The 12,332-nt window shown below is 43.6% G+C and overlaps 1 protein-coding gene across 2 annotated transcripts in view; it reads right to left on the bottom strand.

The window, feature by feature from the left end:
• The window catches only part of LOC126298942 (uncharacterized), a 171,221-nt gene that overhangs the window by 134,984 nt on the left and 23,905 nt on the right, over window positions 1–12,332 (bottom strand). For both annotated transcript variants that reach the window (XM_049990543.1, XM_049990544.1), the window contains exon 2: window positions 3,992–4,037. In XM_049990543.1, coding sequence (XP_049846500.1) covers window positions 3,992–3,998 — 7 coding nt within the window. In that variant the 5' untranslated portion in view covers window positions 3,999–4,037. The remainder of the gene's footprint in view (window positions 1–3,991; window positions 4,038–12,332) is intronic.

Here is a 12,332-nt window from a genome sequence, read left to right as displayed (position 1 = left end):
ATCATCCTCAGCATGAAGTGTCATTTGCATTTGATATGCAGAGTAGAGGGGTCAACACAAGTAGCTCCTTAACTGGCATCACGAAGCTGAATGTATCCCATTTCCTCTGATAGTACCAGGAACTGACTCCAGGTTCTCTACATGACAGTCAGACAGCACTGACCACTCAGCTATGGAGGTGGATAGAACCAAAAATTCTATACCTAAATTAGCTGCATGGAATAGATTTGCTTATTCACAAATCTATGATCCCTACCAGAAAGAACTAGAGCTGCCCCTTCATTTTTTTCCTAAATTTTTGGACTATTTCAGAATTTAATATAAATAGTTCTTGAAGCAGCATAAATTTTTAATCACCTGTGCTTGGATCTGCCTATATCAAATTTTGTCACATGCTTTCACTTGTGCACATTAATAGTATATTTACGTTATGCAAGGTTTCATGCACAAGTACCAAATAATGACAATGTCAGTTCCAAATACAACTGTATGCCCCTTCTACTCCAAACTGCCTCAGTAGTCCCTATTAAAGTCTGAATATGCAATGAGACAAAGATACACTACAATCACAACTAAATACTATAAAAATTATGGTAATCACATTTACTTGGCAACTGCATTAGTTTAAACAGTGAAACAGAAAATGCAAATCACAGTGAATGCAGTATAGACCAAATTTCTGACATTAACTGTATAAAAATGTTCCCCATTGGCAGAGCTAATAGAATAATGTGCTATAACGCAGAAAATAAAAAAAGAGAGTACAGGACAGATGGTATTTCCATAAAATACTAACCACATTATCACTTGGCAATACTCTGCACCATTCACTCTGTCACTCTGTTGAATCACAGCTGTATAATTTAAACTCACCTGAAAATTTTCTTTCTTGTGATATATGTGTATCAGGGGGAGTGGGGGGGGGGGGGGGGGGGGCTGATCATGTTTCATTCATACTAGCATGCAGCCCTGACTATGAGGAAAGCATAAAGACATCTTTTTACACCCCACAGAACTGAAGTGGAATTTTAAAAATTGGTGAAAGACTGCTATTACAACTATTTCATCTCAGATTCATTTCTCAGTGGAACTGTTTATAGAAGTTAACTTTGTTACTGTTGATAGTAAATGAGTTTACATTCAGAGAGATAGGATAGTCCATTAAAGCAAAATCTATTCCTCTTATATCAGAACACACATTGAAAATTTACACAAAACACATCTGTCAACGAATGGGAAATCACAAAAGTGGTGGGAGTACCTTATCAAAGATGCAGTTGTTCAAAAGAGCACAAGCTCAAATGAGGGAAGGAAACCCCAAGTGCCAATTTCCAAGCAACCATCCCATGGAAAATCTAAATGAAGATGGCAGCACACAGCTTTGTACCACTGTCTTCCTGAATGCGAGTCCTGTGTCTTAACCACTGTGCCACCTCAGCTGGTGAGAATACTGTGGAGTTTGGAAAGTGGGAGGGAAGTACTGGCTAATTGAAAGGGAGGCTGGATGTGAAGAGTGTATGAATAGCTATGTTTGGAAGAGCATTTACCCATGAAAGACAAGGTTTCTACTGCAAGTTCAACAGAGTCCTAATCTTATGGGCATTGTAAGAAGTTGCAATACCCTCCAAGGTGTCTTGTCCAGCAAATTTACAATAAAAATTAGAAACTCATGCAACAGAAGCTTCCTTCCAAATGGAATTGAGATTTCATAAAACAAAAGTTATGCAATAATGAAATAGTCTACATTACAGCTGAAAATTACAATACATTACTTTGGATATTTCTTGAACTGAGCCAATATTGGGCAAACTTTCTTTTCCTTGACTGGCCTTCTACATCACCCAAGACAAAACCCACAGAAAATGTCTGGGATTATTTGTAATAACAGGTGACACATTGCAATCTATGTTACCACATTGACAAGTCTACAGAATAAAAGGATCAATGACTGGCTTCATCTGAAGAAACTTGTGCACTCTCTTCCTCACCAAACTGTGGCCATTACTAAGACTAGAGACTGTGTTATGTGATGATGTCGTGGAAGTGTTTCTTTGTTCTTCACATGAAATGACATATCTGCCAGATCCTGTTAGCTAAATGAGTCAGCAAATTTTTCTTCTACAAGATGTGCTAGTTGTTTTACCTCAACCTCTCCACAAATGTACCTTTAAACACCCAGATAAGTTAATTCGAGAAAAAACCCTACATTTACAAATACCTCTGAAATAGGTTTCAGCATTGTTTCTATAAACTAAAAAAATTATCTATTAAAACATATAATCCATATTTATCAAAGATATGGCATATAAATTTCAGTGTGTCAGTGTAGTCACATCCCCACATCAAGTCAACACTTTCTTGGTGCCTCAAGTACTCAGCTCTATTATAAAACTGAACATTTTGAGCTTCTAGTGTTGTGTCTGTATGGCCACTACTCTGCACTACTTTCACAGTGTTAGGCTCAGGGATATTTTGAAATATGTCTGGGTAACACACTAGTAGCATGTCTGTCTGAGCTACCATGTTTATCACACTGCCAAGTTCAGCAAGCAGTTGGGTAGCAGCTGTTACTAAATGTTGTACTCCAGTTTGTTTTTGGGTTGTATGCTGCTTGCTGTTTACTTTCCTGATTTTAAAAGAAGTGAGGAGACTAACCCTGGTCCATTATGGGATTCTAGTACAACTCTTAACACTAGAAGGTATTAGTGATCCCTGTGACCATGTCAGTTCTGATTTCACAAAAGCAAAAATCACTTTTGTCTGCTGCTGGCCCTGGGCGGGGGAGGCCGGGCTCATTTCGCACACTGCTCCTCTCCTCTCAGGCAGTCTAAGTTCTTGTTTATGCTTTTGAGTGGCTGCCACATGGGTGTATCGACATTATACCAGCCATACTGATCAAACAGTATATGTAGTAGAGCTGTATTGGCCACAGGTAAATGCTGAGTTTCATTTAAAAGTGCTGTGTCTGGGCTATTTGTCCTAGCATAAGTGAGGCTGCAGTTCCCAGTCTACCACAAGCATTACAGGGGCTAATAGAGATAAAACATCTAAAACTTAAAAAGTTTAAGATACAAATTCTGTAAAAACTGCTCTCATTTTTACTCATATTGACTCACATTCACCCAACAAACAATATTCTAGCATTCCCACTGTGAAACAGTGAACATGGTTTCTGCACTGAAAATTGATAGATTAAGTGACAGAAAAAATAATAACTCAATAAAGTTGGCTAGATGATGACTTACAAAAAGAAAAAGAAGCTGGGTGAGCCTGTCAACCTAACAACATATTAAAACTTAAAAACCTTAAATTCATCCACAGGCCCTGGCAGGCTCAAAGGTACCGACCAACCGTCATGTCATCCTCTCCAATTGGTGTCATTGGATGCAGTAAACAACACATTAAAAGCACCTCACTAAAACTTAAGCAGCAGGTAACATCTCACACAACATTAAAATTTGTACCATATTAGATCCATCATTTGCAAAAATAGAGGGGAGATAAGTGGGTAAACTGAGCTTTTACACATCCGTTCATCAAAATTCTATGACCTACTTATAGACACATTAGGATGAATTAGTTTTCTTCAGGTGTGGCTCCACAGTCACAATAAATTGTTTGAAATACGACATTATTTCTGCCAAGATTATATTTTTGGAAAACAGCATTTGCTTATACCACTATTGGTCAATCTTATCTATAGACCCATTTTTAAGCAGACTTTAATGTACGAGATCACACATACAAGTCTTATGACATCCATGTGCCAGGCAGTTACCGCCATACATTAACAATGTGATGGATTACAATTCAATCTTATCTAGACATTAATCCTACAAAATATCTTCTCGCACATGCTCATGAATGGCTGTTTAGGTGGGGCTTTGTTCCTCTGATCATTTTAAAAAAAAAAGTAGATCAACCACTCTTTAGTAGTACTTCACAAAACTTTTGTCATCATTTGTAAAAGTTACTAACAGTAGTCTCTTACCTGCCATACCTCTCCTCCGTGAGTAGTTTAGGACCTGATTCTTCACCTGTAAAAGTAACAGTTAAGATAAGGAAAACAGGAAATAAACTAGGCACTTACTGATAACAACAATTAATCAAAATCAGGAAATGTAGTTTTAGTATTATAACAAAGAATATGAAGCTCCCATACTTCAATGCTTGATTACCACAGAAAGTAAAGCTGACGTCAACCCAAAGGCTGATAGTAGTATTACAGCGCTCTAGTATGGATTGTTTTATTGCAGGTGACATATCCAATTTTCCTCAAACTTGTGAATTGATTTATTTAATCAAACCTACAGTTTAAGATAAGGACCAACCCATAGCACAACTTTGCATTCTTCACATACACAGAACATTTTCAAAGGTGATATACTAAAGCAGAAAACATCTCTGGAATGCCTGGAAATCAAAATTCCAACATTCATTTGTAGAGTGCTAGTTGACCACTAAACATCCATTTAGCTACTTAATACCTGCCAATATGTTACAACAAAAAATTCTGCAATAAGTTACTGGCACATGGCACCGACTATCACAATGCTCGACTATACTCGCTTATCAAGCTACTGCAATCAGTGTAGGCTGATGCACCAGGAGACCACTGAACGTAAAAATAACCAACTAAATATGATATACTGTAAGTGCAAACAATGGGTATTTCTATTATGGGATGGCTACAAAGGGTTGTTCAAATGATGAACACAGAACATCAACTGGTCTGCTTCAGTTTGATTGACCACTGAATGTGACAGAAGTGGTACGAAGTATCATCACATGACAAAGGACCGTTACTATCAATAAAGACAGAAATGTGTGTGCATCAATGACACCACAGAAGGTGTCTGTTGGTTTGTGGCGGTCGAAGGGACCAGACTGCAAAGATCATCAGTCCCTTGTTCCACAACCATAAAAACTCACAAGGCGTAAAAACAAGTAAAAGAGGTAACAAGGGACAACACAGAACAAGACAGACACAGACAAAGACCAGAAAACAAGTAAATAAAAGCACATAGAAATTTACAGCAGTTGGCCGACCATAGAAACAAAAAAAGAAAAGCCAACCACCAAGAAACACGCTAAAAACCACAATCTAAAACCATAGGCCAAAGGCCAGACTCTACACAAAAAAAGGACACAAACCCTTAGATTGAGCAATAAAAGCCCCCTGCATAAACAAAACTCAAAACTAAGCCTGCCATGGCAGTGTTATCCGATAAAAGTGCAGGGAGCATATCAGGCAGTGTAAACGTCTGCCTGAGTGCAGTTAAAAATGGACAGGCCAACAGGATGTGGACCACTGTCAACACAGATCCACAGCGGCAGAGATGGATCCTCACGTCGCAAGAAATGACCATGCATCATCCAGGTGTGGCCAATGCGGAGCCGGCAGAGAACAACTGAGTCCTTGCGAGAGGCTTGTAAGGAGGAGCGCCACACACTGGTAGTCTCCTCGATAATCTGAAGTTTCTTGGGTGAAGGCAGGGTGCGCCATTCTGCACCCCAGGTGCGAAGTACCTTCTGCCGCAAAACTGACCTGAGGTCAAGGTTCAAGGTTGGTGAACTGACAGCCTGTTTGCCCAGCATGTCAACACATTCATTTCCTGGGATGCCGACATGACCCAGGGTCCACACAAAGACCACAGAGCAGCCGCAACAGGCAAGAGTATGGAGGGTCTTCTGGATAGCCATCACCAGACGACAGCAAGGAAAACACTGGTCGATAGCTCATAAACTGCTCAGGGAGTCACTACAGATAAAGAAGGAATCACCTGATCAGGAGCGGATATACTCTAGGGCACGAGAGATGGCGACCAGCTCAGCAGTGAAAACACCGCAGCCAGCCGGCAATGAGTGTTGTTCATAATGATCTCCTAGAGTAAGAGCATAACTGACACAATCAGCAACCATCAAACTGTCAATATAGACAACGTCAGAGCCTTAAAACACAGCAAGAATGGAAAGAAAGCGGCTGTGGGGGGCCTCAGGAGAGACTGAGTCCTTTGGGCCCTGTGCCAAATTGAGCCAAAGGTATGGGTGGGGCACACACACCTCGGGTGTAGACGTATATGGGCCCGGAAAACAGCAAGGAGAGAAAAAACCTCGAGCCCAGAGAGAAGAGCCCAGACACAAACTGAGATCGTACACCCTGATCAGGGCCACCGCTCTGGCACATGGACGAACGAGTTGGGGGACAGCAGACGGTACCTGGGATGCCCAGGCGAGCTCCAAACGTGGGCAGCGTAAGAGGCTAGTAATCGTCGGCACTGGATCCGCAATGGAGAGAGACAAGCCTCCAGAAGTATGCTAGTGACAGGGCTTGTGTGGAAAGCTCCAGTGGTGAGTCGGATTCCACTGTGAAGGGTGGGGTCCACTGTGAAGGGTGGGGTCAAGCAACTGCAACGCGGAAGGGGATGCTGAACCATAAGCCATGCTCCCATAATCCAGATGGGACGTTTTTTTAAGCTGCCGAATATGAGGGAGCCAAGTCAACTGCATATCAAAAACTAATCCCAAAAATCGATGCGTCTCTGCCACTGAAAGACGTTTGCCGTCAAGATAAAGCTGTGGCACAAGGTGAACAGTGCGACGCTGGCAGAAATGCGTAACGCAGGTCTTGGCAGCCGAAAACTGGAAGCCATGTGCTACAGCCCAAGACTGCACATTGCAGATAGCGCACTGCAGCTGCCGTTCAACAGCTGCAACACCAGTGAAGCTATAGTATAGGCAGAAATCATCAACATGCAAAGAAGTTGAGACAGACGTTCCCACCGCCACAACAAGCCCATTAACTGCAACTAAAAAGAGGCAGACATTCAAGACAGATCCTTGCAGGACCCCATTCTCCTGAACTCTGGATGAACTATGGAAGGCCGCAACTTGCACACGAAAGGAACGAAGAGACAGAAAATTTTGTATGAAAATCTGGAGTGGACCCCAAAGACCCCACCTATGAAGCGTGGTGAGGATGTAATGTCGCCATGTCGTACCATACATCTTCCACATGTCAAAAAATATGGCAATCAGATGCTGAACATGGGCAAAGGCCATACAGATGGCAGACTCCTGGCTCACCAGATTATCGGTGGCAGAGCACCCCTTACGGAACCCACTCTGAGACGGAGCCAGAAGGCCCTGAGACTCAAGTAGCCAACTCAACCTCCACCTCACCATGCGTTCGAGCAACTTGCAAAGAATGTTTCTGAGGCTAATGGGGCAGTAGCTGTCCACCTCCAGTGGGTTTTTGCCAGGTTTCAAGACAGGGATTACGAAGCTTTCCTGCCATTGCAACGGGAACTCACCCTCAACCCAGATTCAGTTGAAAAGGTCTAGGAGGCGTCTGGCAGTCCACTGAGAGGTGTCTCAGCATCTGACAGTGGATGCGATCTGGCCCGGGAGGCATATAAGAGCAAGCAGCTAGGGCGCTTTGGAATTCCCTCTCACTGAATGGAGCATTGTACGAGTCAGGGTGGTGTGTGTGTGAAATGAAAGCATCCGACATTCCAATCGCACTTTCAGGCAGTGGAAGGCCTGCGGGTAATTTGCAGAAGTGGAACTCTGAGCAAAATGCTCCGCTAGAGTACATACTGCTCCATTCAGTGAAAGCGCAGGTACGCTGATTGGGTCCAATAGCCATAGAGTCGACTTATCTTGGGCCAAACCTGTGATGGAGAGGTACAGAGGCCAATGATGGAGACATACCTTTCCCAGCACTCCTGTTTCCGTCTGCACATGAGGCGGCAGGCTCATGCATGGAGCCGTTTAAAGGCGATGAGGTGTTCCAATGAGGGATGCCGCTTGTGGCGCTGGAAGGCCCACCTGCGATCTTTAATCACGTCAGCAATCTCAGGCAACCACCAAGGCACAGTCCTCTGCCGAAGGGACCTATAAGAACAGGGAATGGCAGATTCTGTGGCAGTAATGATGCCAGTGGTGACCGAGTGAACCAACGCATCAATGGCGTCATTGGAAAGAGGCTTAATAGTGGCAATGGAGGTAACCAAGTCCCAGTCAGCCTTATTCATAGCCCATCTGAGGGGCGCCCAGAAGAGTGACGATGTGACAGAAAGATCAGAAAGTGGTCACTATTGCACAAGTCATCATGCCCACTCCATTGGATGCACGGTAATAGGCTAGGGCTGCAGATTGAAAGGTCAACGGCTCAGTACGTGCCATGCACCACACTGAAATGTGTGAAGGCACCATTATTTAAAAGAGAAAGGTTGAGCTGTGCCAACACTTGCTCAATGACAGTGCCTTGGCCTGTTGCCACTGATCCACCCCTAGAGCGTTATGGGCAGGACGTCCCCCAGTAAGAGAAAAGGTGGCAGCAATTGGGCCATCAGCGCAGCCAGGACATGCAACAGGACATCACCATCCAGTGGAAGATAGAGACTGCAGACAGTAACAGCCCAAGGCATCAACACCCGTACAGTGGCAGCCTCTAAAGGTGTTTGTAGAGGGACACAATCGCTGTAAAGAGAGTGAAGGTATAGATGCAGACACCACCAAATACCCTCTCATAAGCTGCCTGGTTCTTATAATAACCCTGATAGTCATAGAGGGCGGGGGTTCACATCACCAGAAACCAAGTTTCCTGAAGAGCAATGAAGGGAAAGAGTGAAGGCTGAGAAGTTATCGGAGCTCAGCAAGATGGTGCAAAAAACTGCTGCAGTTCCACTGGAGGATGACACTGTCCACGGCCGAGATAGGCGTGAAGGGACCGAGAGGACAGATTACACTGCTGGATCATCTGCTGCCACCGATGGAGTACTTGTGTCAGTGACATCGATTGTGTTTGAGGGTCCGGCGAGATCTATATCCTCAGCTTATGCCAGAATCTTTACCTCGTCTGCAGACAGATAGATTTTAGGTTGTGGTGAGGTGGGTGCCACTGCAAGTTCCTTGGGCTTGGAGGTCTTCTTCTTGGACTTTTCTCACTGCTCGTTCGGTTTCACTGGCTGGGAGGGATTCACTGATTCAGTCTCTGGGACAGAGGAGGATCGCGAAGCGATATGAACAGCTGCTTGTGAGCACTTATGCCACTGGCGGGCGTCATCCCTCCCACTGGTGGAAAACTGGGGAGGGAGGGACCCAATGGTCCCCATGCGAGCGAGAGGAACTGAAGAAGTTGGACACTTCTCCAGCTTAGAAGCGGGAATGGACTTCCCCGATGGGTGGAGGGGTGTTGCTCCTGAGGTAGGTGGCGCAGGAGCAACAGGGTGGGTAGTGGCCCCACATGGTCAAAGGAGCATGTGGAGTTGTATGGCTTGGGGAGCCAATTGGAATTCACTGAACTGATGGGGCTATCACTGTTGTCGTAGCGACGGCATATGAGGAAGTCATTCGCACAGGATGGAGTCATTCATATTTCCTCTTAGCCTCAGTATAGGTCAGTCGGTCCAGGTTCTTATATTCCAAGATTTTCTGCTCTTTCTGTTAGATCCTGCAGTCTGGCGAGCAAGATGAATGATGCTCTCCGCAGTTGACACAGATGGGAGGTGGGGCACATGGAGTATTGGGATGTGATGCGCATCTGTAATCTCGACGTGAGGCTGGAAGTACAGCGGGAAGACATATGGCCCAACTTCCACCACTTAAAGCACCGCATCAGGGGAGGGATATAGGGGTTGACATCACAGCGGTAGACCATCACCTTGACCTTCTCCGGTAATGTACCACCCTCAAAAACCAAGATGAAGGCACTAGTAGCAATATGATTATCCTTTGGACCCCGATGAACATGCTGGATGAAATGCACGCCTTGCTGCTCTAAATTGGCACCCAGCTCGTCATCAGACTGCAAAAGAAGGTCCCTATGGAAAATAATACCCTGGACCATATTTAAACCCTTATGGGGTGTAATGGTAACTGAAACATCCCCCAACTTGTCACAAGCAAGTAACCATTGTGACTGGGCAGAGGATACAATTTTTATCAATACTGACAAGTCCTCCACCTCCCCAAACTTATCCTCTAAATTCTCTACAAAGAACTGAGGCTTTTTTGACATGAAAGACTCCCCATCAGCTTTCATACAAACTAGGAACCAGGGCGAATAAGGGTCGCTACCATCCTGAGCCTTTCGCTCCTCCCACGGTGTGGCCAGGGAGGAGAACGATTTGAGTTTTTATTTCTGAGCGTTGAATTGAGCCCGAGAATGCTTAGAGACTGCTGGCGGCTGGCCACCAGCAAGAGAAGATGTGACAAGCTTCATTGCGTGTCATATGCCCTGATGCCACCCACACCAACCAAGGGACCTCCACACAGGCGCCACCCAGCCGCAGCAAGGGCAGGATGGCCATTTCTGGGAGTCCCGATGCTCCAGAGAGATACTCATCTACTCCTTGGCATACGTGGGCAGTTAACAGTGCACGCATCAACAGAGCGATTCCTGTGTTGTCAGGGGGCTACAACCAACAGGGTACATGGTGGCCCCACCACAATGGACTGGCTACCGTGCTGGATATTAGGTGCAAGGAAGTCCATGGTCGTCGTCTCTGCAGAAAGCAACACTGCAGAGTACATGGTGGAAATCACACCCAAGAGATGGAGAACGAGCGGGACTGCATTGAGATAATGGGAAATGCTGTCTAAAGATCTCAATGCACGATGGACACAATGCACCATGTAAGGCTCCCTTCCCCAATTGGGTCACTCTTCGGAAGAATTTTGAAAGATGGAGGTCAAACCCGAGAGGGGACCATCACATTAAAGTCAAAATGTGAGAGATTCCTTTTAGTCGCCTCTTACGACAGGCAGGAATACCATGGGCCTATTCTTACCCCCGAACCCGCAGGGGGGACAGAAGGTGTACAACACCCGCAGAAGACTGGTCCATAGCTGACTACAGGGAACCAACGCACAACTGAGATCACATAAAAGGAAGACTGCAACTACCTCTACTGATGTCACTGCCCAAGTGCTATGTACGGGCACAGAAGTGATAGAGCTCTAACAGTTTGCGGTGTAATTTCTAATATGAAATTTCTGTGAAAATGTCTAAACTGTAAAATATCATACAAGCTTCAGAGGAACTCACATAGGGGAATTAAAATTATTAACAGTTTACATCATTATTAAACACAATTTAACTTCAAGATGATTACTTTAAAAATTTGCTTCATTTTCAAGTATCTGTAAAACATGCACTGCTGAACCTTGATAATATGTGAAAAATATGATTTTTATATCATGTGGCACATGAATACATACATTTATTCAGGAGGAAAAACTAGAAAATAAGTCACACCACTGCACATAAATCTGCATTATACAGAAATTTTAAGTAACTTTTATCTACTATTGTTTACAAGACAGTTGTTTATTACTCTAGAACAATTATTTGTGAAACTATTTTTCAAAATGCAAGAAGCTTTTGAAATGATTTTTTTCACATCTTTAACCCACGTGGACACCTCTGAAACATGAGAATAGTCAATGGTCATTTCCAGTAGCTGTTTAACTACTTCTCTAAGATTAAGATCTGTGTTGCTTAAGAACAAACATTCAAAGTCATCACACAGATGTGTTTTGAATAATTTTTATCCTTCAAGGACAACTTGAAATATGAAATCAGACTTATGCTTTAAGGCACCTCTGCACAGATTGAGCAAATATGAGTGCATGCCACTGTTTATCCTCAGTGAAGTCCTCAGTACTAAGCATAAGCAATTTACACTTATTGTACCCGCTTATTAATTTTAATGAATTGCATAACCTCTTATGTAGAACAGCACAAGGAAGTCATTCAAAGAGATTTCGTTTAACTTGCACCTTCATGAACTTGCTGTAAAAGTCTAGTACACACTTGCCCATCACACATTTCTAAAAAATTCCATCTCAGGTCTGTAAAGTGTGAAATCCCTGGTAATCTTATGTGAGAAGTAACTTAAACATAGTTCCATCACCCTATGCTAACAAAGTTTGGAATTTGTCCGGCTCACTCCTCACAATAAAATTAAGTTTCTCTCCACACAAATCCTTTTCTGATCTTTCTTCTGACAATTTCCTTGCAACAGAAAGACAAACAGATGTGCGGGATGGAACATCCTGTGTTGCCTTGGGAACTGGCCTACCAACTGTTAGCACAGAAACATCTCTCCTCATTTTATCTTCAGTAACTATATGCTTCACGACAAAATGTGAAGCACTTCTTTCCAGGTGTGAAATTTTCATGACGAATTGCTTGCAACCACTTAGCTCGAATGTTTGCATCTTTTGGAAATTCAAATGCTAAATTATAAATTATTATGCTAACTTATAAATTATAAAATCTTTTGTACCCTGTAATTTGCAGTATAACCTGGTACACCAGAAGC

The sequence above is a fragment of the Schistocerca gregaria genome, chromosome X (genome assembly GCF_023897955.1).
Source record: "Schistocerca gregaria isolate iqSchGreg1 chromosome X, iqSchGreg1.2, whole genome shotgun sequence".
NCBI classification, from domain to species: Eukaryota; Metazoa; Arthropoda; class Insecta; order Orthoptera; family Acrididae; genus Schistocerca; species Schistocerca gregaria.
Note: the sequence above shows the minus strand (reverse complement) of the source record. Positions and strands in the feature narration are given on the sequence as shown.